Here is a 23668-nt window from a genome sequence, read left to right as displayed (position 1 = left end):
ACCCGTTGTGCTTCTTGGAGGAGCACAGATGCTCCAAATCACGTGCTGGATAGTCACCGCGTGGAAGCGCCAAAATTTAAAGCGTTGCTGCTTGCGCGCGACCTTGCTCCTATGGCTCCGGAGGTGTGACTCTCAACGTCGTGCTCCCTTTTCGTGCCGCTCGCCAGTCTGTGCGGCTCTGCTCGACTTCTCACAGGCTGCGAAAGCATTCTGGATAGTGTCGTTCACGCTCCAATCGCGCTCGAAGATCGCAAGAGAGACTTACGCGAGAGTCGCTACAATGCCGCGATTTCTTCAGCTATTCCTTCTCGCCTCGATGGTGCTGCTGCTTCCCTCGCTCTTCTACCTCTCGCGAGAAAAGACACCGTATATCCCTTCGGAGGATGTGGCGCTGATGCAGACATCACAGGGCCACGGCCCAGAGCCGGCGCCCGTGGACGCGAGTGTGGAGCAGAGCTGGAAGTGGGGCGCCGACAAGCTGGGATCGTTGAAGGAGTCGGCGGGCAAGCTCTTCGAGGCAGCAAAGAACAAGGAAACAGACACTTGGCGGGCGGGGAATGGCTCGCCTTCGAACAGCGACAAGGCAAAGGCAAAGAGCGGATCTGCGAACGGTGGCGCGGGATTAGTCGCGCTGGACGCCACAACGGACGGCGCCATCATGGGCAAGATGGCAAACGAGACGGCAAAGTAAGTTGCTCTCCTCTCTTGCGGCTGTCACTGTGGTTCAAGCCAGAAAGCTGACAGAAAGTAAACAAACAGAGCCGAACTGGGCCGGGCGACTTGGAAGTTCCTGCACACCATGACGCTTCGCTTCCCGGACCACCCGACAGAAGCAGAGCGCGAGTCGCTCAAGCAATTCTTCCATCTATTTTCAAGGCTGTACCCCTGCGGCGAGTGCGCCAGCCACTTTCAACAGCTGCTCAAGGAGCTTCCGCCACAGACGAGCAGTCGAATGTCGTCCGCCCTGTGGCTTTGCGCGGCGCATAACAAGGTCAACCAACGGCTGGGCAAACCCGAATTCCCGTGCGACAAGCTCGACGAGACGTACGACTGTGGCTGTGGCGATGGCAAGGCAAAAGATGGCTCTGCTCTCGGTACGACAGGGGAGGACACAGCGGCGACGGCTGCGGTGGCAGCAGAGGCTGTAACAAATTCAAAGACCGACGCAGAGATGGACAGAGCGAAGCACGAGGCTGTTGTTGTCCCAAGAAGTGCTCGAGGAGCAGGAAAGGAACGAGGATGCTGTGGGTCAGGGGCGCACCAATAACCTTGGACACACTTTTTGTCTAGGTGGCCAACCGATCCGATGCCAGTCCGATGTTGCACCCTAGAGCCTGTTCTCTGTATTTTTATTCTCTCACACCCCTACTACGGTCCAGGACAATGATTGGTCACCATTTCTATTGAAGACTGAGGCGAAGTGCCGATCAAAGCCGAGCCAGGGCGATACAGTCTCTAGACCGACGAGGAGGAGATGATCGGCTTGACTAGCTTCCGGGGCAGATCGGGCTCCCAGCCCTTGGTTTGCGCTGTCTGAGTTGAACTGCAAATGGAAGATGGTCTGAGGAAGAAGGCAGACGTCGGCGTGGACTTCCATGCCAAGTGGGATGGTTGGCCGGTAGGGCGACGCAGACGAAGGTTTGAGGGGAAGGAAATTGCAAACTAGAGGGGAAGCGCAGCTCCACTTCTGGGGCCCTGACGCGTTTTCAAGCGCTTTCATTTGAAATGGAGTGCAGGATTCCATACAATGTTGATATTCGAAAAACACGCCCTCGACACGAGCGCGCGCCATGGGCCCGCCTCGAGTCCATTATTTTTTTTCCGCTTTCTCTTCTCCCTCGGGTGGGAGACAAAGACAGCCAAGGACTTTCCCGGCTGATGTCGTCGCCCTCTTTCACCACCATTGCCCTTCATTCGACGCGGTCCCTCGCCACCACACCAGGCCCGAACACTGTCCTCTAGAGCACTCGCCCAGCCTTCTTCTCATCCACCCCCCACCGTGACGAGCTTCCGAATCTTCGCGCTTCTTCCCACCTCCATCTTTGCCCTTCCTCCCGGGCCCGACACCTCGCCATTCTTTTGGCCCGAGATCTGCTAAGCAAACAGGCCAAACACCTCGTCGCATCACTTTTCCACGCGTTTTTCTCTTCCGGGCTTACCACCACGACTGTGGCATCCTCTTGTGACCGCATACATTGGCCCCCCCTCGAACTGGCACGCACACACGCACAAGAAGGCAGACAGGCAGGCAGACGCGCTCGCGAGCCTCCCCAGCCGGCAAACGAATCCCTCCTCGAGGCACTTGTGAGGCTGGCATAGCGGCCAACGACGGGTGGCCACGATGCCGCTCCTCAAACGAAAGCCCGTGGAGCTCGTCCCCCCACCAAAGGAGCAGGACTACGATGCCGAGACGGCCGTCTTCTACCTCGAGGCCACCGGTGAGATATTCACAGAGTATGAGTGAGTAATCCAGCCTGTCCTGCATCTCGTATCCTCTTTCATTCCTTTTTCCCGCCCTCGTCTTGCCGACCGCTGAATGTTGGTGCTTGTTGCCCTGTGATCTCCCTGCAGAGACTACTCGCAGCGCCTCTCCTTCTATCGGCAACACATCTTCCAGTGCGAGTTGTCGGGCAAGATCAACATGACCTACTTTGAGGCCGTCCGGTCGGAGCAACAGCAGTCGGCTGCCGTGCACAAGCAGTTTCCCGAAGCTCTCAAGGGGCCCATCCTGCGCAGTGTCCAGTTCTGTGAGCTTCTCGCTCACCCTCAATGATCCCGCCTCGTCCCTCTACGCCTTCCACTGACATGACTCTCCTCTTTCTTACCCATGCACCCAGTCGTGACCGGTCGCCTGGACAACCTGGTGGACCTTGTCTTTGACCGGTTCAAGAACCGCTTCTTCCCCAACGAGAAGCTCATTGTCGACATTGGAGGTGACAAGTGGGTGTGCCCTGTGGGCTCACGAGCTGAAAGGGAATCAGGAAGCTGACCTTCAAATCCAGATGGCTTGCGAGGGTCAAGGGCGTGTTTCCGCATCGCTCCTTGATCAAGCACCACAACGAGGCCGAAGCGCAGGCGAGGCAGATGGACGCAGAGGCGAGCAAGGTCAAGAAAGAGGCGACGAAGATGGAAGTCGACGACGGCGACTCCACCTCGGAGCTCTCGGATCTGCCCGAGGAGAAGGTCGAGGTGCCCATCGAGGAGATCATCCACCGCATCGGCACAGACCTCAACGTGGACATCAAGGACGCCAACAGCATCGACAATCCAAACGACTACATCTACACGATTCAGCTGGAGGACCTGGTGAGTTGCTTATATGCTTCGCTGGTTTGCCGCCCCCTGCTGAACCTCTACACAGAACCAGTCGGGCGACTTCTCGAGCACACTGATGGAGAGAAAGGCCGATGCACTCAGCAGAGATCGGCTCAGCTTCTCCAAGACGATTCTGAAAAAGTACATCAAGGAGTGCGTCGTGCGCGATGCCAGTATCGGCTCGCCCTGGATCGTCCGGCAGGTCTTGGCCAAGCGGTACGGGATCCCCCTCACGCCTTCGGACGCCGTGGTGCGCAAGAATGAGCTGATCAAGGAGGGCAAGCTCAGCAAGCGGAGAAAGATCACCGACGACGACAACGAGGAAGGGCTTACGAAGTCTGGCAAGAAGCGGCGAAAGGCAAAGGTGCCAGGAGATGCAGAGAGCGAAGAGGCAAAGGCAAAGGCACAGAAGGAAAAGGAGGAAGAGGAGGAGAAACGGAGGGCGGAAGAGAAACGAAAGAGGAATATCAAGTTTCCCATCGAAGATCTCCAGCTGGACCCCATATCGGATCGCGAGCTCAAGGCGAGGGGCAAAGATCAGGAGGAGCTGCCGAGGAGGAGAGAGAGACCGATACCGTCCAAGGAACTTTCGGTGCCTGCCGAGATTTTCGAGCCTCTGATGAACTCCTACCACTTTCTCCAAGCCTGCGGGTACGTCTTGCATTCTTGTCTTTTCACAAAAGATTTGACTTGGCTCACCTTCTCTTTCTTTTTTTCCTCTCCAGCAAACCTCTGGCGCTATCTCCCTTTACGCTCGATGATTTTGAGGCGGCATTGCGCCATACGACTTCGGATCCGCCCTGCGCCCTCATCGCTGAGGTACATGCTGCCCTGATCAATGTCATCGTGCGAGACGGCTCGCCCAAAAGAGAGTCACCCTCGCCCCCCGCCACAGGCATCGCCACGCGCAACAATCACCATGCGGCCGCATCTTCATCGAAAGCAGCAGCCGTCTCCAAGCTCGAGTTCGACTCGGACGACAACGAGTCAGGGGAAGAGGACGAGAGCGAGGCAGAAGCCGACGAGCTCGACTCGCGAGCCAGCAGCGTAGCCGATTCGACGGGCGAGTCAGAGCCTCCTGAGGCAGCAGTACCAGAGGCCGACATGAACGAGAACGACGTCTTTGCTGCGGCGAGGAAATACGGCAGGTCATGGGACAAGAGGTCGCTCAAGCCCGACAATTTTAGAGAAGGATGGGAATACAGCTTGTGCGGCGCTCTGAGCAAGGTGGGTCTTCTTTCACACTGCGAAGGTCTTTCAACGCGCTGATCAGTCCTTGGGCTTCTCATCTATCCTCAGCGCGGAGAGCCAGAGAGATTCCCTCGCCTGGTCGCAATCCTGTCGCACCTCACCGGCATTGTGCAGCGTTCCGAAAAGGACGAGGGTGGCCACTACGTCGCCGATTCCTACTCGACACCCGTGCAGCGGTATCCGACGCTGGCATTTGACGACAAGATCCGCATCCTCATTTTCCTCTGCGACCAGGCCGTCATGACCAAGCCCATCAAGCGCTTCTTTGACGATTGCGAGGTTGCACTGACGGAACTGCGAAAGGAGCGCGTGGAGCTCTCGAGGGCCAGAAAGAAGCTGTGAGTTGTTTGGAAGCACAGAGAGGGGCCGACAAGCTGATAAAGAGAGGGCTATTCTGTCTTGTCGTAGGTTTGAGGAGCGGACAATCTTTGAAGAAGGCCAGAAGAAGGAGGAAGACGAGGAGGAAGGGGATGCCAGCAAGCAAGACGGAGAAGAGGCAAAAGAGTCCGACGAGACGGGGAGCGAAGCCACGCCGGCAAAGCGGACAAAGGCCACGAATGGCAGTGCGAAGAAGGCAGCGGCTGCCCAAAGCAACGGCGCGGACAACAGCGACGAAGCAGACGAGGAGGACGAGCTGCAGTCGTCAGCCGACGAGGACGATGAGGAGGACGAAGATCATGTCGACGACGACGACGATGACGACGACGATGCCGAGTCGGACAGGTCGAGATCCCAGGCGAGAAGCTCGAGGGCGACGACTCGCGAGGCTTCATCCGATGAGATGCCGTCGCGTCGCAACTTTGGGTCGAGGCAGGAGGCACTACGAGAGAAGGCGATGCAACGCGAGGCCGAAGAGGCGCAGAGAGCCGCGGACAGGCTAAAGGCAAAGGAGGAGCAGCGGTTACGCATGGCCGAGAACAAGCAAATCGCGACTGAGAGGCGGCGTCTCGATGAGGAAGAGATTCGGATTCTGAGACGGGAAGAGGCCATCGATCGCGAGTTCCGCAAGTACAGCCAAGCGCCCAGATTGCTACCGCTTGGCAAGGACCGCTTCCACGATCGGTACTGGTGGTTCGACGGCGTGGGCGCCGCCTCGCTACTGGGGCCCGGTGGCGCGGTGACGTACAGCACGGGCAGGCTCTACGTCCAAGGCGTCAATGCCGAGGAGTGGGCTGTCGTCTGCGCTTCGCACGAGAGAGGCACGCGCCATCTCAACGATCGGCGCAAGAAGGAGCACCAGGAGGAGGGCATGCTCAAGTCCGATGAATGGGCTGTCTTTACCGAACCGGAGCAGATCGACGAGCTGACGGCCTGGCTCCGCGCCAAGGGCAACCGTGAGAATGCCCTCCGAATTCAATTGGCCAGGTTTAGGCCATACCTCCAGCCGGGCATGCGCCGAAGGTTGCACGACCTCGCCGGTGGCTGGCGAGACAACTTTGAGACGAGGAGATCAGCACGCGCAAAGACAGAGGCGTCCAACGCCATGCGGCTGCCCTACATGATGTACCGCAACACCAAGCAGTAGAAGAAGCAAGGCAAAGCAGATTACTCACTCTTACTACTACCATTACTACGACTAGAAGTTACTCTTATTTCCCTCCTTGCTTTTCTCCATCATTTCTCTGTGTACTGTAGCATTCTAGAGAGAAGGGACGAGGGTCCGAAGGAGAAGAATGTAAAAAGCGACGGTGCCTGTACCGTAAATGCCCCCCAAAACCCTTTTTCTGCTTGTGATCAGTGTGGCTCTTCGACTGGTGCCTTTGTGGCGTGGCCAAGGTAGGAACCACCTTGGTGCGCCGTCAACGTCCACGGACCCAAGAGCGAAGCGAGCAAGCCCCTCTCTCTTGTTCCGCCCGTCCAGTACTTTCCGAGAATTGCATCGAAAAGCGGCCGCAGTTGCACCGTGGGACGCATCCCTACGATCTCTGCCAAGTCGCACGGCACCAAGTTTGCCTGCCTCAGAGCCAGATCCAGCTCGGCGGGCGTGATGAAGAGGCGCCAGTCGTGGGCGGCGTGAGGCACAATGTGGAGCAGGTCCTGGGCGATGCGCACGACGAGCAACCACGAAAAGCGGGTGCGGTTGATTGTGTCAAAGACAAAGACGCCGCCTTCGGAGGAATGAAGAAGAGAGAGACAGACGCGAGGTCAGCGATGTGAGTAAACGGCTGATGACAAAGACGGGGGCCATGCTTCACCTGGCTTCAGCACGCGCGCAATCTCGGACAGGGCGCGGGGCACGTCGTGCAGATGCTCCAGCACGTCGCTGCACACCGCGCCGTCAAAGGTCGCCGAAGAAAAGGGCAGGTCGTACGCCGGTCTGTTCGTTGATGTGTTAGAGTCAGTACATGACAAGGAACAAGATGAAATTTACGGTGAGAGAGCATTTGCGTGTATGACGGAGGGGAGGCACGCACCCGACTATGTATTCGATGTCCAGGCCGCTGACCTTTGCGTGCCGCTGCGCAGCAACGATCGAGCCTTCCGATAGATCCACTCCGACGAATCGGGCAGAGGCAAAGGACCGGGCCAGGGCTTCGGTGGCAATGCCCCCACCAGAGCCAACGTCGAGGAAAGTCGGCGACCTCTCGTCACCGGAGGGACCGGACAGCTTGTGGCTCCATTGCTGGACGAACCAGGGGATTCGAGCGGCATTGAAAAGTCGAAGAGGCTGGTCCTGCTCCGAAATGCATTACTATACAAGGGCACACAAGCGGAAGAAACGGCAAAGCTGCACTAACCACATGCCACCAGTCGTGAGTGGAATAAAAGTCATTGTCGATTCGCACTGCGTCCTCGGCGATCACGGCCAGACGGTCCGGCAATGCTCGGGGAGGCACGAGAAAGAGTGCAGCGGACAGCGTTAGTAAACATCCTGCCAGAGCTGTCAGCACCCGCGTCGCCGGCATTGCACAGTGCACGCCTCGCCGTTGGTCATCAAGCAGCCAGTCGGCGCTCTGATTTTTAAGCGTCCGACGCGGTGGAGGGGGTGACAGTTTGAAGAACACCAAGCCGCTCGAGGGCGCACGGGCGGCGGCGGCTTATCCTTCAGTCCTTCACAGTCCTTCACACATACATCACAAGACACCTGCCTACTTCCTCTCGTCTGGAGTCTGCTTCGTACTGCAACGAAACCCACAAAAGGGCCTGGGGAATGCCGTGCTGTGAAGCGGAGTCGACAACACGTGATTCGGAGCCACTGAAATCAAGGTCGCGTCCCAAAGATCAACACTTTTTGGCGGGCCCTCCCTTCCCATTCTCTGTCTAGTCACATTTCAGACTCGAAGAGAGCCGCACTTTTCTTCTATATCACCGCTCCTGCCGCCCGGCCGTCTCATCTTTCGCAATCTCTCTCCCCTCCCTCGCTGCAAAGCATGCTGGCGTAGGCCTCGAGGACTGCCCACCATGTCAGAGCTGTTCGACTCGCTCAACTTTCCCTCGCAACGCTCCTTTGGCGCTTCTCCCTCACAACGAGCAACCTTTGGGGTGGCTTCCGGAAGCCAGAGCTCCAGCCAAACGTCCGAGCCTGGACAGAATGCGCTGAAGCGCACTCCCTTCCGGGGTGAAGGAGCTGTGGGCTCAGCTTCGACGGCCCCGACGTCCGGCACCACTCCTGCCAAGGTCTGGAGCGCGGGAGCAGGAGCAGGAGGTTCCTCATCCGTACAGAGGAGACCGGCGGGACATGTCTACTGGCATGCTTCGCCCAGCCCTTCGATGGCGGCTGCCGCCACCTGCGACGACGCGGGCTCCCATGCACAGGTCAGCCCGCTGGGAACGCAGGCTTTCAAGGAAGAGCTCCTGCGAGGCCAACGGCGACAGGATCCCACATTCAGGAAGAGCACTTCGGCAGAGAAGAGGGCGAAACGACGAGCGAGAGGCGAAAACGAAGACGAGAGCCAGCATGGAGATCACGACCAGCGCACGAGAAAGGCAGCGAGACAGTCGAAACGCGGCGGTGGATCCAGCCTCGGCAATCAAAGAAAGCAGGGCTTGGGTTTAGAGCTGGAGAGCTTCCTCGCCAATCTCGAAGGCCGCCTTCAACTCGATGACGACGATGGTAACGACGACGACAGCAGCCAGGACACATGGTCGGCCGAAGGGGCGATCAACAGTAGCATGCAAAGGCAGCCTGACCAACTCATGAGCAAAGCCAGGTCGCTCTCGCAAGATATGCCACTCCTCTCCCATCGACGAGTAACACATGACAAGAGCGTCGAGACGGACGGAGCTTCGTTTGGGCCGCCTCATCAGGACGACGTGACTGGCAATCGTATCAGCAACGGAGCCGCACGAGGCTCCTGGACGAAGACGGCCAGCTCGCCCTGCCTCGGTCGCTTGTCTGCGTGCCACCAACAGCACGGCTGCTTGACCGCAGCCCGGTCCCTGGGTCAGCCCCTCTTGCATGCATCCAAGATCGGTGTCGAGGTCGAACCACGAGACGTCTTCGCCAACGATATGAAACAGATGGACGCGATTAACGAAAACCATGATGGCAAGGGCGCGATTCCCGTCGAGGACCGGCCACCGTTGCAACCTGTCAACACTCAGCGCAACAGCGCTTCGCCTGCGAAGGGCGTTGCACAGAAGCAAAATGCTCAGCGTGTCTTGGCCTCGGAGTTCAAGCAGCAGGAGCAGAAACCTCTTCAAGGTGTCCGCAGGAGCGCTCGAACGCCCGTCAAGGCGGCCTCGACATCAGCGCTCCAGATTCGTCCCACTGCTCCGTGCCTTGACGAGGAGGCCAAGTCACTCAGGAGCTCAGCAGCACCATCGCAACTTCTGCGCCATGGCAGTGCAGCTACCACCTCGATATCGTCGGGTCGGAGCCTCGGCGTCGGTCTGTCGAGGGCGAAGTCAGGGCCTATGATGACAACACGATCCCGCGTCGGTCTCTCAAGAAGCTCGTCGTCTCACCAGCGCGCTACCCACATGCATGGCCCATCGCCCGATGCCGTCGCTGCTGTTGAAGATCGCCTATCTTCATCACCTACGAAAGCACGGAGCGGGCCAGGAGCGCCCTTCAAAAGGCCTAGTCGGGTTCCGTCGACTGCTTCCATGAAGAGGAAGAGCTGCAAGAGCGAGGTCGTCGTCATCTCCGACGACTCAGATGAGGATACAGCAGGATGGCAGTCTCCGACCAGCAAGGGACATATTGGAGCGGCGCCGGCCCGGAGCACGGCAGTCGACACTTTTGAGGAGGATGGCACGACTGGCAAGGGCCATCATCATGACCTCGGACCTGTGCAGGCGAACCATGTTGATACTCAAAAGGGGAGCAAAGAAGCCCTGAGCAACGCCCAAGATGGTGCAGTTGCAGCAGATGAGGTGATTAGGCACGTCAGCAAAACAAGAGCATGCTTCGGCGAGATGTCGAAAGGCCTGGAAGGGATCGAGCGTGGCGAAAAGGGGAGCAACACGGCATCGAGGGCTTCACGCTCGCCGGACAAAGCTCTGCGAAGCTCCATTGCGAATCCCAAGCCAAGGATTATTGGTGGCGGGCCATCGAATGCGACTACGCCTCTACGAAAAAGAAGAGGACCCGCAGCGGTGAGCGGCGAGGACGCTGCACAAGCGGAGACGACGACGACGGACTCGAGGAACAAAGAGACTGGCGGTAGAGAAGCGTCGCGGCAGCAGCAGCAGCAGCAGCAGCCAGGGTCAGACGATTCCTTTGAGATGGAGCACCTCACGGAGCTGGACGAGATGCTGACGGCGATTGGATGCTGAGGCTGCCTGCCCAACATGGACACGAGTCAAATACTCTTCTGTCCCCCAAACGAACATAAACGATTTCTCGGACGATCCAAAGAAACACACATGCGCACACTCAAGTAGAACGATCCACTGTATTTAAGCAAGCAGAGAGAAACCGCCCACACAAAAGCAGCAGCAATAGCGAGGTGCTTAACTTCACGAGTGCAACAACGGGTACCCTTGACGAATCTTGGATTTGATCGAGCGAGAGATTAGAGACATGAGAGAGGGGGTTTAAGAGGACCGGAGATCTTTACTTGTCGAAGGGTAAGAATTCGAGGGTGAATTGATAGTCAGGTAAAGAGAGAAAGCGCGAATCAGACAGTAAAGCGACAAGTCATTTGTCATGATAGAGAAGAGGAAGTTGGAAAGCCGTTTTGGCCATGTGAGAAGAACGTGACGGGTCGTAGTTCTTTGCCTTGTCTTCGGCGACGGTGACACAGAAGGGAGGATTCTGGCTTGGTGGTGATGGTCGGATGAGTCCATGCTCTCGTTGTCGTCGTCGCTGTCTCGTTGAGTCATGTACCCATCAGGATGAGGAGGAGGCTTGACGGTAAAAGACAGGGCGAGAGGAGACAAGAGCGGAAAGACGTCTCTCCGCTTGCGCGACATCGGACTTGAACCGAAGAAGGTTGCGGAGATCAAGTGGCACGAGATTGATGCTGCATGAGACTTCTCCGCTTGTTCTTTGCCATCTCCTTTTTGAGTGCTTGTCCGTCGAGAGGCTTCAGCAATTCGAAGGCGCAGAGAAGATCCTCCGAGACCGACATGACCGCACCAAAGTTGTCAAATTCTGCAGAGAATCTGTCAGCCAATGCTCGTTCTCCAACGTCGTCCAAGAGCGAATTGCTCACCTCCGCAGTAATTTGGTGCGCTGAAGATAGTCACCAGCGTCCGCTCGTTCCAGAATTCGTAGCCATCCTCTACCACCATGTGAGCCCTGCAAATAAGGTCAAAGTCGTACTGGGCGAGGAATTGTTGAATGACAGCTTTGCCGAAACAGTACGACACGCCGCGCTCGTTATCCTCCCAGTCTAGTGCCGTGTCGCTTGGATCGGACCAAAGGAGGTCGTTCAGTAGGCCGTAGTCGGGCACGTCCGTTGGCCTCTCTATCCGTCGAATATCATCCATGTTGGACAGGGAAGGGGAGAGACCTCCGTGGACGCAAAAGATCTTTGACGCTACGACTGCAGCGATGGGGAGCGTGTTGAAGACATCGATGAATGTCTTCCAGATTTTGATGTTTACCCGTCGCTTGCACTCGTCGTAGAATCCATAGACTGATGAGGAAGACGTGAGTGAAATCATCTCGATCGAGAGCGCCAAAGAAGCTACTTACCTCTTGTGACGTTCGCGCATTCGTGATTGCCGCGCAATAGGAAGAAATTTTCGGGGTACTTGATCTTGTAGCAGAGTAGTAGCAGAATCGTCTCGAGGCTTTGCTTTCCACGATCGACGTAGTCGCCCAGGAAAAGGTAATTCGCCTGAGGCGGGAACCCACACATTTCAAAGAGCCTGAGTAGATCTTGATATTGACCATGCGTGTCACCGACGATCTTGACGGGAGGGCTCAGCTCGATGAGAGTCGGCTGCGAGAGGAACACCTCGCGCGCTGCCGTGCACACGGCTGTGATTTCAGCATTTTTGAGCGCAGGCTTGGGCAATTTAGAGGTGCTATAGCCCGCTTCGAGGAGCCTATTAATCATGTCGTCAATGTCGAACGTCCGTACCTGCTCAGCTCCACTTCCCGCGGTCGAGCCAGCCGTCGAAGCCGATCCTGACGATGGTCCACCTGCTCCTAGTCCTGGCCCTTGTGCTCCGACCCCTGCGAATCCACCGGTTGATCCTCCGTTGTTGGGTCCTGATGATCCACCGCTGCCTGACCTCGGAGCCGGTCCGAGAGATGTCCCTCCGATGGGGTTGGCAAGGATCGTCTGTGTCGTAGGGATGCCTGGTGGAGAGTTTGCCGCTGCCGCGGCCGCTGCAGCAGTAGTCGAGGGTGATGGCGCTGCTGGAGCGCCGGCACCTCCCCCTCCTCCTCGCGCACTCAGATCTGAATTATTCCGAGGTCGTTGCTGCTGTGATGAAGTCTGGCTATCGCGAAGGCTTGTGGGGCTCTCTGAGTAGCTTCCGTTGTTCGTCGTGCTGAGATCTGCATTGGCATCCACATTTCGTGCGCTGTTCGAGGGCGAAGGTAATGGGCTCTCGTGCTTGCTCAGCCCGCCGTGCTTCTCGATTTTGACGGGCGCTGCACCCGATGCGCCTCGGTCGTCACCATTGTCGTATGCCCCGTTGGCCGCCGGCACGCTTCTACCCTTTGAGTAGCTCCCCGAACCGCTCTCGGCCAGCGAAACATCGTCGGCCCCTACGCTTGAAAGATCGTCATTGTCCTGTAATTTTGACTTGCCCTTCTTACTCGAACCCCCACCCATCATCTTGCCCAGTGATTTGAACATGGTCGTTCTTTTTTTCCCGCTTTGTCTCTAGAGCTCTGCCGACTTTGTCGGCGATGTCACCTGGATCAAAACAGCGTGTGGCCCTCAAGGATATACGCCTTACAGGTCTACTCGCAGTGCCAGGGGGAGGAGAACGGGCGCTCCTTGGTGCGGTATCGAGCCCAGCTATTGCTGCAGCCAAGCGCTGTGACCAATCAACCAGCTAAGCAGCCAGAGCTTGCTGAGCCCAGGAGCACTTCACCGATGCTGTCCTTGTTCGGGACCGGAGAGAGGGCGAGAAGTACGGTATCGGCAGCGGAAGCAGCAGCGGAAGCAGCGTATACCAGTCGATGGATGTCCGGAGGGTCGGCGAGCTGCGAGACAGTAGGAAGAAGGACGTCTGCGATGGCCCGTTGGCAGCGAAAGACGAAGTGAGTGACGGAGGGAGCTATGAAACGGATGCTATTCTGTTGTCGGCACTGCCTCCTCGTGGCTCGCTGCTGCTTGCCTATCAGACACTTGCGGGGCAGCCGGACGTTGGCGAGAGAAAGGCTGGAAGTTGACAATGGCGATTCGTCGTGGAGTTGGGCAGGAGTAGTTGTGGCCAGCCGAAGGCGCGCCTGCTCGCGCGTGCGTCGACTCCCCCCTTCCCACTAATTGTGTTATTGGAAGTGAGCTGCAGGACTAATAAATTTTTAAAGCTTTCTCTTCGCGGTCCACAAATACACGTATTCATGGAGAACAGGAGAACAGGAGCTGGAATAGTGGCCCGAACACGCACGCATATCGCTTCTTTCGCGTCCTGACTATCAGCCAACGGTCTCAGACCCTGGCAATGACATGCTGTGACTCGCTAAGCAAAGCGTTGACCAGCTTGCTCCTAGAACATAGAAGTCTCTTGATGTAGGGCCTTTGGTGTACACCTGTGTCATCAATCTCCTGAGCTATAGCCTTCCCTGTGTCGTCATGCGTGCCATTAAGCCCAAGTACACCTCTCGCCACTGGACCAACGCAGCAGTGAAACAGGCTACGCAAAGCTTTCATAGCTTGTCTCTGGCCTACTCGCAAGCAAGTGAGACCCTCTCTGTGCCGCCCCGGTCTATATTTGATAACAAGCCACTGCGTCGCCGAAGCCAAGACTGAAGATTTCGCCCAAAGCGTCCACGTGGCAAAGCGGGGAGCCTGTGAGGGCCGACTCGGCGTTTAGAAGCCGTCACGGTACCGCCTCGACAATTCAGCACGAAACTCAGCAAAGTGGCTGGGATTGCGGTGTCAAGCGAGGAGACTTCTTTTCAGAGAGATTACTAGGAGGCAACAGGAATCAAAGAAGGTCTGAGGGTAATCATTATGCAAGTCAAGAAATAAGAATACGTCTATCTCAAGGCAAAACGCCCTGGCCAAGCTTAGAGACAAAATCGGCCGTGGAGATGCTGCTAAGCTCCTTCCTGCCCAGTGTTTGGTTGCGAGCAGCCTGAATGACGTCGAGGTGATTGTAGCCATCGAGAACAACGTGGTTGCCCAAGTCTCCGAAGCCGCCTCCAATGGCTAGACCCTCGCTTCCCACAAGGTTGATAATCGGTCGTGCCTTGAAACCGTTCGGGTGCACCGTGGTCCTGCCAAGAGCTTGATCCGAGCCGAACGCAGCAAACAAGTAATCGGTAGTAGTCCGGGTAGCGTAGTAATGCTCCGTGAAGTCGAGAGGGATCTCAGAGATGGATCGTGCGAGCTCAGCAATGTCCGTCACCTCGTTGCTGGCGTTCATGAAAGGTTTGCCATTGTTGGCCTTCGCGACATTTCCTCCGTCTGCCGAAATTTCATTGTAGTTGAGCCAGGTGTACAGCGGCCCGTCTCCCAATCCCAGCGGTCCTGCATCAGTGGGTACCGCCAGAGGGTAGGGCGAGCCGGAGGGAAGGGCTTCGAGCAGCGGTTTGATGGCCGACATGTTGGACGTGTCGAGATCCTGCAAGTCATTGTATCCCACGGGGAATTGCCGCTCTTGAATGGCACCACCCGCTCCGAAGCCACACGAGACCTGGAGGAAACCAAAGCCTTGGGTGCGGTCGGACAGAATAGCACCAAGAAGGGCCTCATTGGTCGCGCGAAGGTTGAACGCGCTGGGGGTGAAAGTAATAAAGTTGGTGAGATATCGGGAGAAGAAGAACTGTGCAGCGCTGACAATCGTCGGTGTGCGGGGGAAGGTCTTGATGGGTGCCTCTTCCTTTGGTTTGATTTGGGCGGCGGCTCCGACGAGCTGCAAGAAGGTTGTTGCTTCTGAGTTAAGAACGATTGGCAGAGCGGTTAGAAGACTGCGCGGAAGCACGCCGCTCTTGAACCCAGCTTGGGCGAGATCGAAGCCTCCCTCGACGATCGGCTTGAGGATGAAGTCAAAAGCCTTGAAGGCATCGGGCAGCTCCTGCATTCGACCTTCAGTCAGTTTCCTTGTTCTATGTGCTACTCTGACCTATGGTGGAAGCATGACAACTCACTGGTCCAAAATGAGGGTCGACAACGGTGTCGTAACCGATGGTCCCGGCGTGCTGATTATAGCCAGCGTCGGCCGTCGTGTTCGCGTTGCCATCCTTGTCAAAGTTGGAGAACGATGCGGCAAGGGGCCCGCCTAAGCTATGGCCTGAAATGTAATGATTTTTGGTCCGGAACCCTTGATCGGGAAGCTCCTTGAGGACGAGATCATACCAATCCTCGATCGTCTGCTCGACACCTTGCTCAGCGAGGAACTCAAGATCGGCATCGCCGTTTTGACGGAACCCGGCAAAGGACCTGCCGTTGATTTCTTTCTTGTTGTAGTAGTAGTCGAAACCGAGCTGGGCATCTTGTTGCTCAACGGCAGCAACAGCGCCGGTGTTGTCCTCGAGGCAGTTGGCACGACGATCAAGTGCCCAGACCTCAATCTTTTGTTGATGGTTCTCATCTGCGTAAAAGATCGAGCTCCTCGCGACTTGATCAAAGGAGCCGGCGCCAGCGATGGTACCAGGAATGAAAGAAATGACACGATCGGCTTCCAAGGAGTTCTTGGGACCGTCGACGTGGCGATAGCGAATGTAGCTCAAATAGTCGCATTCCGGAGGATGAGTTCCCGCTGAAGCCGGCAGCGGGATAAAAACGGAAACGATTGATGCTTCGACGAAAGTGTCTGGGCTATACGACTTGTATGACGTTTCGGTCCGAGGAGTACCGTAGGCAATCTGCTGCTTCTGGCCAGGCAGCCAGACCTGCTGACCTCCATTTCCATCACGCGTCCGGATGGGTGTCAGGCCAGCATAGACGGACAAGGCGAATGCTACGAAGGCGAGAAGGGAAAGACGGGGAAAGGAGCCCATGATGGGCAAGCTTGTGGATGATGTGTCCGGGTGAAGGGAAGGGGCCGGAGTGGAAAACCCAAGTAGACGGGGAATCCATCGGATGAGCACAACCTAGCGGACCCTTCAGCTTCTTCCTCACTCTGGTTTCACTTCCCCACAAATTGGAACAAGAAGTAAGGCAGACCTCTTCACCAAACAAATGAATTCGCACCGCTTGGTGCAGCACGCTAGAATGGTGGTCTTCGAACAAAATTTATTCCGCTAAAACGAAACGTCGGACTGTGGAGAGAAACAAGTTGAAAAGTGGTGCACACTAGGAGAAAATCTGCTTGCGGCTCATCCTTCCTGTGTGAGACATAGAATCATGGGCAATTTCAGGCATACCGAAGACGACAACGGTCATGCGAGTCGCAACATCGCGACAGTTGGATACCTTTGAAGGAAGGTATTCGTGTAATCCCCCGCCTCATGAAGGCTTTCATCCGTTCCAATAACTCTCGAAGCCCCATATCTGAAAAGCTACTTTGGTCCTTTTCAATGTCGATTCAATGAATCGACAGACTAGCAGATGCATAGCGACAATCGCAGATGCTGATGCGCACTTTCCAAGCCATCCGGTAGATCCCACCGTAAGGTCACACTCAAAGACCAGACTCTCTTCAGCATTTATGTACATTTAGTGGGGAACTCGTGAACGATCTCGCCAAGAACAAGGTTGACTTTGACGAGCTAAGAATTATCTGTCGGATCATCGACTAACCGGCCAGACAACCATGAGAGATCAGCCGACATCAAACATGGTAGAGTGTTGGGATCCCAAGAGCTTCTGAGGTGGCCTGCAAGCTGAAATTTCCAAGGCCGGAGGGCTTCAGTCCGGAGATATTGACCACGAGACAATCGACCTGATCTGTCTGACACTGTCTCAGTAGACCGCCGTGGTCATTCGAGCAAAAAGGAACTGTTCGGAGTTTCAGGCCTCGAGGGACCAGCTACGGATAGGATGACGAGCGCGCCGAGAATCGCCTCTCTGTCAATTAAGAGGGACGCCACTTGTTCCATCTAACTCCGGCCGTTGACGACATGAACAGCGGAGGAAAAAGCGTACCCACTGTTATTTCGAATCTGGCATCACGTCACGCTGCGCTGAGATATGGGATGCAGAGCGAGCCTCATGGCCGAGTTGCAAGAGCCTCTTGGCCCATTTCTCAGGGCAATAGTCTACCGTCCAAGCTACTTTCGGTCGAGCTCGTGAATCGAGCTCTAATCCATTGTTTGGTCTCGATCATCACTTTTAGCGTCCAGCATATTAAAGTTAGGAGGCGCACGTGAGGCTGAGCGGTCCTTGCTGGCCCTCTGAATGATCTTCCCTCACGACGACCGTGCACCTTCACCCGTGTAATCGATAGCGCACAAGGCAGAAGCGCTTCGACTCGACTGTAAGAGAGCGGAGAACAATTACCACAAGATACCAGTGGTCGACGCCCATTCCCCTACATCAAGACCCCAGGCCAGAAACTCTACCCTCTTGTTCTCAGCGATACCATCATGTCCAGCACCTCCTCTCCAGCCTCTCGGGCCCCTTCTTCCACAACGGCCAGACCAGGCGTTGCAAAGGTGAGCAAAGGAATTGAGGAGACCTGATCTTCACGAAGATTCTTATCTCACTTGCAAATGAACAGACGACGACTGTCACTGGGCCTTCAGCTCGTCTAACGGCCGGCCGCACGCCAGCGACCCCGACAAAGACAACCACGGCGACGGGACCTCGGACTTCAACTGTCAGTGCTACAGCTGGAGCTGCTCGACGCCCGGTGGGCTCGACAGGCGCTACGACGACAACGGCTAGACCGGGTGTGACCCGACCGGCCGGGGCTTCTACCACCTCAACCCCAACTCGCCCAACGACGACGGCAGCACGGCCCGCTGCCACTGCACCGCGCACGTCTACGGCAGGAGCAGGAGCGGGCACGACTGCTACTGTGCGCCCGTCTTCGGTTGCCAGTAGGACGTCGACGGGTTCTGGCGCTGCTGCCACAAGGCCTGCCACGACGACCTCTTCTGCCACTGTTCGGCCACGGGCTTCTGTCGCTTCGTCGACGACGGCAGCCACAACCGTCAAGAGGCCAGTCACCGCTGCGGAGCTCCAAGAACGGCTCAAGAAGCTCACCGCCGAGCACAAGGAGACGACGGAAAAGCTCGAGGAGCGCGAGAAGGAGCTCGAAGAGCTCAAGGGGCAGACCAATGGCGTTGCGAAGAGCGGCAGCGAGGGAGATGAGGCTGCCCCAGGTACAGAGCAGGAGCTTCGCAGCCGCGTTGAAGAGCTTGAAGCCGAGCTAGAGAAGAGCAAGGCCGATAAGCCTGAGGCCACCGGAGAGGACGAACAGGAAGACGTTGCGGAGCTTCATCGTCGTATCAAGGAGCTCGAGGGCGAGGTCGAACAAGCCAAGGCTTCCGCTCCCATCGCTGAGAAGCCTGACATCGAGACTAACGGAGACTGTGACCAGGAACGTATCAAGGAACTCGAGGCGAAGCTCTCGGAAGCCGAAAGCAACAAGACTCAGGAACTGCAGCGCCTCCACCAAGAGCTCTCGACCGCTCAAGAGGAGCTAGTCAAGGCAAAAGAGGAGCACAAGACACGTTCCGGTGAAAGTGAAGCTGCATCGGCTTCTCTTGCTTCGGCAAAGGAGGAGGCAGCCAAGCTCAAGAAGCAAATCCAAGACTGCGAGGACGAGACAACCAAGCTCAAGCAAGAAATTGCAGACGAGAAAGCTCAGACGAGCAAGGCTCGCGAAGAGGCTGAGCAGGCACGAAAGCAGATCTCCGAGCTTGAGGTTCAGCAGGAGCAGGCTAGGTCCAAGGCTAAGGATGCTCAGGAAACGTCCGGAAAGGTGGCGGCCCTGGAAAAGGAGCTGCAGGATGCGAGAAAGGAGCTCCAAGAGGCAAAGCGAGGCCACGAAACGAAGCTGCTTGCGGTCCAAAAGGACCGCGATGAAGCCTCAAAATCGACAACGGAAGAGGTTAGCAAGGTCAAGAAACAACTTGGAGATGCTGAGAGAGAGCTCGAGGACATCAGAAAGCAGCTTCAGGAGGCAAAGAACCAAGCGCAGGCCAAGCAGGCTGAGCTGGAAGCAGCCGAGAAGCGCGTGGCTGAGGCCAATGAGACCGCGTCTACGAAATCGGATGGCGAAGTCAAGACCGTTCGGGAGGAGCTCGCTTCGTGGCAGAAGCAACACGAAGCCGTGCAAAAGGAGCGCGACACTCTGAAAAAAGAGGCAGACCAAGCGCGAAGCGACCTCGAAACCGGTCACAAGGACAGAGAAGCCAAGGATGCGGCCCTCAAAAAGCTGGAGGCAGAGGCTGAAGACCATCGGTCCAAGGCCGAAGACATGGAATTCGCCCATCTGCAGTCTCAGAAGCGCGTCGAGGAGCTGGAGAAGCAGGCGGGCATTGACAAGGATCTGCAGAAGCAGCTGGCAGATGCCGAGGCCAAACACAAGGCTCAAATTGAATCGCAGCGCAAAGACCATCACTCGGACCTGGCCACTCTCAAGGGCCAAGTCGATCAAATTCGCAAGAGCCACGGCGATGAGAATGCCAGGCTGGCCAAGCAGGCCGAGGAGAACAAGCAGAAAGCCGACGAGCTCGAGATCCAAGTGCGCGAGTATAGGAAACAGATGGACGAGCAGTCGAAGAATCACCAGGGACAGAAAGACAGTCACTCAAAGGCCCTGTCCTCGCAGCTTGACGAGCACAAGCGCGCCCTCGACACACTCAAGACGGAGCATGAAACCCAAATCGATACCCTCAAGAATCAACATCAAACGGAGCTGGCCTCGCTGACGGAAAAGCAAGAGAAAGAAGGCCAGGCAGCCAAAGGAGGCAATGACGATGAGATTGTGGCGCTCAAGCAGCAGGTCGAGCAGGCTCAATTCCTCAAGCAGCGGCTTCAAGAAGCCGACGACGAACGTCAGCAGATGGAGGCCGAGCACAAGAGCCGCATTGCTGACCTGGAAAAGGACCTCGATGATGCCAAGACTGCCCTCCGAGAGACCCAGTCGACCTTTGCCGCGCAGCTCGATGAGTTCGCGGCAAAACAAACCAACAGTAACGGTCATGGTGCTGATGGCGACATTGAAAAGGTGCGCGGGAGTTGAACACTCTTCCAACCTTGTCCCTCGCTGACTTTACAAAGCAGCTCCATGCCGCCCACAACGAGAAGCTGGCTGCGCTGAAAAGGACCAGCGAGCAGCGTATCCAAGCGATGGATCAAAGCATCAAGGAGTTGAAAGAGCAAAAGAAGCTTGACGATGCCAAGCTTGCTCAGCTTCAGGCGCCCGCTTCGCAGTCGTAGGCCACCGAGACGACATTCCCTTCTCCTTCATCCTTGCTTCCCTTTCGTCTTCCGTGCCGTTCCTCTTCCGTGTCATCGTTTCCTCTCATTTATCACATTTCCTTCGATAACTATCGATATACCTACCTCTACTTCTCTTTGGTGCCGTCCAATTCACCGTAACCCCGAGGAAACGCGTCTTTTCTGCATGAAATTCTTCCTGACCTGAATCACTTTGGCCTCACTATCCGCAACACCACCATCATCAAGAAGGCGGAAGCTAGGATATAATGAGCTCTTCTCTGACGCAGAGGCTCTTGAGCCAGAGCAAAGAGGACTATGCTGCCGCAACAACGCATCCGTTCCTTGTCTCTGCCGGCAAGCTGACGCTGTCGCCCCAGGCGCTGCAGTCGTGGTTGGCCCAAGACCGCTTCTATGCGTTGCTGGGCTACACCAAGTTCCTGGGCAGGCTCATTGCCAGGATGCCCTCGCCCGAGGAGGATCCAGATACCTTGGCCAGCAAGCAGCAAAGGCGAAGGTTGGCAATTCTGGCAGGTGCCATGGCAAACATCGATCGAGAGGTCGCCTTCTTTGAGGATGTGGCCCGCGAGAACGGGCTCGATCTGGCGGCGAAGCCCAGGGACGGAAGCATCGATGCCGTTTCGGACAAGACAAAGGTAAGCGACATTCGAGGCCTCGCTTTCGCCACCGGGCCAGGCCCAAGACCACTAACCTGACAAACACGAACAGGCCTACAGGGACTTCATGGTTGCGACAGCAGCAGAGGGCACATTCGAGGAAGGTCTTGTGCTCCTCTGGGCCATGGAGAAGGTAAGTAACTAAGGCTGACCCGCTGTTACCTCGCTTACGATTGTTGCCCGTCCCAGGTCTACCTTGACGCATGGACTCACGCCTCGACATTCCTGCCATCAGGATCAACCGCGGAGGACTCCCTGTCGCCAGGTGTCAAGCGTGCCCTTGTCCAGCTCATCCCAAATTGGTCCGCACCAGGATTCGTCAGCTTTGTCAGGGACATCGCTGACCTTGTCGATGAGCTGGCGAGCGAGGACAAAAATGACAGGCTCTTGGAGCAGGCGAGCAAGATCTGGAGGCAGACACTGAAGCACGAAGTTGGTTTCTGGGAGACAGCCGGGCAGCTCTGAGCCCGAGTGGAAAAAGGCGCAAGCGGCCGCTCCCCTTGTATATAGTAATTGAGGTCTTAGATCTGCACTTGTTGCCCTATTCACTTGTCAGCCCACTGAGCGTGATTAGCCCGGCCAGTGGAAGCAATTTTGGGTTGCCGAGGAGTAGCCTGTCACTGCCATGAATGGAGGTTCTCAGTTCTGGGTGCCAAATGCCACGTGTTGCCTTTCTCCCGATTTTGCACGTCCTCGTCTCCCGGCACTCTGCTCCTTCCATTTCAAAGCATCAACCAGCTCCAGCCCCTCTCTCATAAACACAACACAAGATGCCCTCGTCGATCCTTGCTCGCCGCGCTGTGCCGCTGATGGCTCGCCATGTCCGCCTCAACGCCCGTATGGCCCACGTCGAGAACACTGTCGAGACTGTGAGTCATTTCTTCCTCCTCGTCCCTTGGGAGAGAAGACGCTCGACAGAAGAGCTGATTGTGTGCCCGACTCTCCCATCCTTCCTTGCTTGACTTTATACCCCACCTCTTCCTTGCCCGCAACGCCCCTTCGATTCCTACCGCGCACGATCACGCATGTCCACAATGTCACGCAGTCCAGTGAGTCCTTCGTCTCAACTTGCCTATCTGCATAAAGGAGCATTTCCTGATTCTTCTCCTCTCCCTTCACAGTGCCCTTCCCTCAAGGCCCCAAGCACAAGACCGGCCTGGCCCTCGGAATCGTCTCGTTCCTCAGCTTCGGTTTCAGCCTGCCCTTCATCGCTGCCCGTTTCCAGCTTAAGTGAGTCGCCTTGACCCCTCTTGCTCCCTTTCTCTCTGCTTACATGTCCGTCTCCCTTTTCCCAATAAAGTGCTCAGGGTTAAGTGCGCAATCGTCGCAAGATACAAAGGAAGGATCCTCTATATAGCTCTAAATCACCGCAATATAAAGCCTTCAGCATCTCTGTGGTCATGTTGGCTGGTTTGACATTTGCCTGTTGCACTTTCATTCGAGGTACCGTACATCTACTGTGTCTGGGGTCCGTAGCCGCGGAGACCCTCTGCAAAGCCCCAAGACGTAGGGACACTCTGCGGCTCGGAGATGTGAGTACCCGCCTTTGTGACTGTAGCAATCTGGAACCTGTTAAGGCTGCGTGCGTCGCGGTAAACTGCATTGAGGAGAGGAGAAACCAGAGTTAGCGTCCATCGGATAGACAGATATAAGACATCTGAAGACAGCACGTACACAAGACCTTCATGCACTCCTGCAGAATCTTCTTCGCCTCCTCCTCTTCGATCTCGTTCTCCCTTCCTTCGACGGCCTTGCGCAGCAGTGGCTGTGCCAGGTGCAGACCGAAGCCAGTCGCGATTGTTGAGGACTGATATGTGGTGCCGAGGAGGTCGACATATCCCAAGAATGACTCTCCCGTCTTCGGGTCCACACCACCCAAAACGAGCGAGTTCCATAGAGGGTCAATCTTGCTTCGCCGGGCGTACATGGTCCGCGAGAGGGAGCGATAAAGCTGCGGAGGCGTCAAAGAGTGCGAGTCTCCCTCGTTGAACTCTTGAAGCCTGTCGAAGATGGTCTGTTAGCTCAAAATGCCCTAGGGATGAACGAAAGAGGCAGGCCTCTCACATGGTCTTCTCGATGAGGTGCTGGATATGTTGGAAATCACTCATATCGCCGCTGGCTCCCACGATAGAGTTGGCTCCTTCGACTGAGATGAGGCGACGGACGTCCATGAAGCGAGCCAAGGAGCCGTACGAGGCAAGCGTATCAGACGCGAGCATGACACCACCTTTGAAACGGATTCCCAGGATCGAGGTTCCTGTCACGATTGGTTGTCTGTGGGGTAGATATTATGTTCAGCAAAGAAGCAAAAGGGGTAGGTGAGACGTGCGACCAAAGCGATACCCACTGCGTATGCTTGCGCGCATCGTCAAAAGCGTCAGAACTGTGGGACGAGGGACCCGCAGAGATGTGGTCGAGATAGGGCTGAGAAGCCCAAGTCTGTCCCGGCGCGGTCATTTTGATGAGCTGTGAAGACTGAACGACAATGACAACGAAGACCTCGACAAAGCGGTTGCGTGACGACGAGAGAATAGCAGGGAGACGCGAATTACTTACCGTCCGATCACCTCG

General features: G+C 56.4%; 10 protein-coding genes across 10 annotated transcripts; 5 read left to right on the top strand and 5 right to left on the bottom strand.

The window, feature by feature from the left end:
- The first annotated feature begins 115 nt into the window (after window positions 1–115).
- FA10DRAFT_302761 (hypothetical protein) lies at window positions 116–1655 on the top strand. The gene is made up of 2 exons (XM_025525165.1): window positions 116–687; window positions 760–1655. The coding sequence occupies exons 1-2, from the start codon at window positions 281–283 to the stop codon at window positions 1265–1267; spliced, it is 915 nt and encodes a 304-aa protein (XP_025376618.1). The 5' UTR covers window positions 116–280; the 3' UTR covers window positions 1268–1655.
- A 192-nt stretch (window positions 1656–1847) lies between these two features.
- On the top strand, window positions 1848–6277 carry FA10DRAFT_280444 (hypothetical protein). The gene is made up of 8 exons (XM_025523616.1): window positions 1848–2460; window positions 2572–2747; window positions 2838–2940; window positions 3003–3306; window positions 3362–3966; window positions 4041–4542; window positions 4615–4904; window positions 4975–6277. Exons 1-8 carry the CDS (start codon window positions 2342–2344, stop codon window positions 6089–6091), a joined length of 3216 nt encoding a protein of 1071 aa, XP_025376617.1. The 5' UTR covers window positions 1848–2341; the 3' UTR covers window positions 6092–6277.
- FA10DRAFT_267987 (S-adenosyl-L-methionine-dependent methyltransferase) lies at window positions 6118–7680 on the bottom strand. Its single transcript, XM_025522128.1, has 4 exons — window positions 7305–7680; window positions 6981–7240; window positions 6762–6883; window positions 6118–6674 (listed from the first exon to the last, which is right to left on the bottom strand). The coding sequence occupies exons 1-4, from the start codon at window positions 7470–7472 to the stop codon at window positions 6301–6303; spliced, it is 924 nt and encodes a 307-aa protein (XP_025376616.1). The 5' UTR covers window positions 7473–7680; the 3' UTR covers window positions 6118–6300.
- Window positions 7681–7792: 112 nt separating this feature from the next.
- On the top strand, window positions 7793–10534 carry FA10DRAFT_267986 (hypothetical protein). The gene has a single exon (XM_025522127.1). The coding sequence runs from the start codon at window positions 7969–7971 to the stop codon at window positions 10285–10287; it is 2319 nt and encodes a 772-aa protein (XP_025376615.1). The 5' UTR covers window positions 7793–7968; the 3' UTR covers window positions 10288–10534.
- An 87-nt stretch (window positions 10535–10621) lies between these two features.
- On the bottom strand, window positions 10622–12891 carry FA10DRAFT_144687 (phospho protein phosphatase PPZ). The gene is made up of 3 exons (XM_025518059.1): window positions 11654–12891; window positions 11169–11594; window positions 10622–11107 (listed from the first exon to the last, which is right to left on the bottom strand). Exons 1-3 carry the CDS (start codon window positions 12768–12770, stop codon window positions 10956–10958), a joined length of 1695 nt encoding a protein of 564 aa, XP_025376614.1. The 5' UTR covers window positions 12771–12891; the 3' UTR covers window positions 10622–10955.
- Window positions 12892–13505: 614 nt separating this feature from the next.
- On the bottom strand, window positions 13506–13838 carry FA10DRAFT_267984 (hypothetical protein). Its single transcript, XM_025522126.1, has one exon. It carries the CDS (start codon window positions 13791–13793, stop codon window positions 13572–13574), a length of 222 nt encoding a protein of 73 aa, XP_025376613.1. The 5' UTR covers window positions 13794–13838; the 3' UTR covers window positions 13506–13571.
- A 133-nt stretch (window positions 13839–13971) lies between these two features.
- On the bottom strand, window positions 13972–16219 carry FA10DRAFT_280440 (hypothetical protein). Its single transcript, XM_025523615.1, has 2 exons — window positions 15236–16219; window positions 13972–15162 (listed from the first exon to the last, which is right to left on the bottom strand). The coding sequence occupies exons 1-2, from the start codon at window positions 16085–16087 to the stop codon at window positions 14128–14130; spliced, it is 1887 nt and encodes a 628-aa protein (XP_025376612.1). The 5' UTR covers window positions 16088–16219; the 3' UTR covers window positions 13972–14127.
- A 4413-nt stretch (window positions 16220–20632) lies between these two features.
- On the top strand, window positions 20633–21756 carry FA10DRAFT_267981 (heme oxygenase-like protein). The gene is made up of 3 exons (XM_025522125.1): window positions 20633–21076; window positions 21150–21230; window positions 21287–21756. Exons 1-3 carry the CDS (start codon window positions 20690–20692, stop codon window positions 21560–21562), a joined length of 744 nt encoding a protein of 247 aa, XP_025376611.1. The 5' UTR covers window positions 20633–20689; the 3' UTR covers window positions 21563–21756.
- Window positions 21527–22481, top strand: FA10DRAFT_144520 (hypothetical protein). Its single transcript, XM_025518058.1, has 3 exons — window positions 21527–21966; window positions 22219–22327; window positions 22398–22481. The coding sequence occupies exons 1-3, from the start codon at window positions 21723–21725 to the stop codon at window positions 22408–22410; spliced, it is 366 nt and encodes a 121-aa protein (XP_025376610.1). The 5' UTR covers window positions 21527–21722; the 3' UTR covers window positions 22411–22481.
- Window positions 22398–23597, bottom strand: FA10DRAFT_267980 (proteasome endopeptidase complex, beta subunit). Its single transcript, XM_025522124.1, has 4 exons — window positions 23445–23597; window positions 23162–23371; window positions 22772–23097; window positions 22398–22694 (listed from the first exon to the last, which is right to left on the bottom strand). The coding sequence occupies exons 1-4, from the start codon at window positions 23552–23554 to the stop codon at window positions 22552–22554; spliced, it is 789 nt and encodes a 262-aa protein (XP_025376609.1). The 5' UTR covers window positions 23555–23597; the 3' UTR covers window positions 22398–22551.
- Window positions 23598–23668: the final 71 nt, after the last annotated feature.

The sequence above is a fragment of the Acaromyces ingoldii genome (assembly GCF_003144295.1).
Source record: "Acaromyces ingoldii strain MCA 4198 unplaced genomic scaffold FA10scaffold_4, whole genome shotgun sequence".
Lineage (NCBI taxonomy): Eukaryota > Fungi > Basidiomycota > Exobasidiomycetes > Exobasidiales > Cryptobasidiaceae > Acaromyces > Acaromyces ingoldii.
This window is presented reverse-complemented; position numbering and strand designations above follow the sequence as displayed.

Bases quoted from the DNA above. Each gene is read 5' to 3' on its own strand.
- FA10DRAFT_302761 (XM_025525165.1), top strand. From the start codon at position 281: ATGCCGCGATTTCTTCAGCTATTCCTTCTCGCCTCGATGGTGCTGCTG. The intron at 688-759 runs GTAAGTTGCTCT...GTAAACAAACAG, and splicing joins ATGGCAAACGAGACGGCAAA to AGCCGAACTGGGCCGGGCGA.
- FA10DRAFT_280444 (XM_025523616.1), top strand. From the start codon at position 2,342: ATGCCGCTCCTCAAACGAAAGCCCGTGGAGCTCGTCCCCCCACCAAAG. The intron at 2,748-2,837 runs GTGAGCTTCTCG...CCATGCACCCAG, and splicing joins CCTGCGCAGTGTCCAGTTCT to TCGTGACCGGTCGCCTGGAC. The intron at 2,941-3,002 runs GTGGGTGTGCCC...CTTCAAATCCAG, and splicing joins GTCGACATTGGAGGTGACAA to ATGGCTTGCGAGGGTCAAGG.
- FA10DRAFT_267987 (XM_025522128.1), bottom strand. From the start codon at position 7,472: ATGCCGGCGACGCGGGTGCTGACAGCTCTGGCAGGATGTTTACTAACG. The intron at 7,241-7,304 runs GTTAGTGCAGCT...ATTTCGGAGCAG, and splicing joins CTCACGACTGGTGGCATGTG to GACCAGCCTCTTCGACTTTT. The intron at 6,675-6,761 runs GTGAAGCATGGC...ATTCCTCCGAAG, and splicing joins TGCGCGCGTGCTGAAGCCAG to GCGGCGTCTTTGTCTTTGAC.
- FA10DRAFT_267986 (XM_025522127.1), top strand. From the start codon at position 7,969: ATGTCAGAGCTGTTCGACTCGCTCAACTTTCCCTCGCAACGCTCCTTT.
- FA10DRAFT_144687 (XM_025518059.1), bottom strand. From the start codon at position 12,770: ATGTTCAAATCACTGGGCAAGATGATGGGTGGGGGTTCGAGTAAGAAG. The intron at 11,595-11,653 runs GTAAGTAGCTTC...CTTCCTCATCAG, and splicing joins ATGCGCGAACGTCACAAGAG to TCTATGGATTCTACGACGAG. The intron at 11,108-11,168 runs GTGAGCAATTCG...GATTCTCTGCAG, and splicing joins CGCACCAAATTACTGCGGAG to AATTTGACAACTTTGGTGCG.
- FA10DRAFT_267984 (XM_025522126.1), bottom strand. From the start codon at position 13,793: ATGAAAGCTTTGCGTAGCCTGTTTCACTGCTGCGTTGGTCCAGTGGCG.
- FA10DRAFT_280440 (XM_025523615.1), bottom strand. From the start codon at position 16,087: ATGGGCTCCTTTCCCCGTCTTTCCCTTCTCGCCTTCGTAGCATTCGCC. The intron at 15,163-15,235 runs GTGAGTTGTCAT...GGTCGAATGCAG, and splicing joins TCGACCCTCATTTTGGACCA to GAGCTGCCCGATGCCTTCAA.
- FA10DRAFT_267981 (XM_025522125.1), top strand. From the start codon at position 20,690: ATGAGCTCTTCTCTGACGCAGAGGCTCTTGAGCCAGAGCAAAGAGGAC. The intron at 21,077-21,149 runs GTAAGCGACATT...AAACACGAACAG, and splicing joins CCGTTTCGGACAAGACAAAG to GCCTACAGGGACTTCATGGT. The intron at 21,231-21,286 runs GTAAGTAACTAA...TGCCCGTCCCAG, and splicing joins TCCTCTGGGCCATGGAGAAG to GTCTACCTTGACGCATGGAC.
- FA10DRAFT_144520 (XM_025518058.1), top strand. From the start codon at position 21,723: ATGAATGGAGGTTCTCAGTTCTGGGTGCCAAATGCCACGTGTTGCCTT. The intron at 21,967-22,218 runs GTGAGTCATTTC...CTCCCTTCACAG, and splicing joins TCGAGAACACTGTCGAGACT to TGCCCTTCCCTCAAGGCCCC.
- FA10DRAFT_267980 (XM_025522124.1), bottom strand. From the start codon at position 23,554: ATGACCGCGCCGGGACAGACTTGGGCTTCTCAGCCCTATCTCGACCAC. The intron at 23,372-23,444 runs GTGGGTATCGCT...TCTACCCCACAG, and splicing joins GATGCGCGCAAGCATACGCA to ACAACCAATCGTGACAGGAA. The intron at 22,695-22,771 runs GTACGTGCTGTC...TCCTCAATGCAG, and splicing joins GGAGTGCATGAAGGTCTTGT to TTTACCGCGACGCACGCAGC.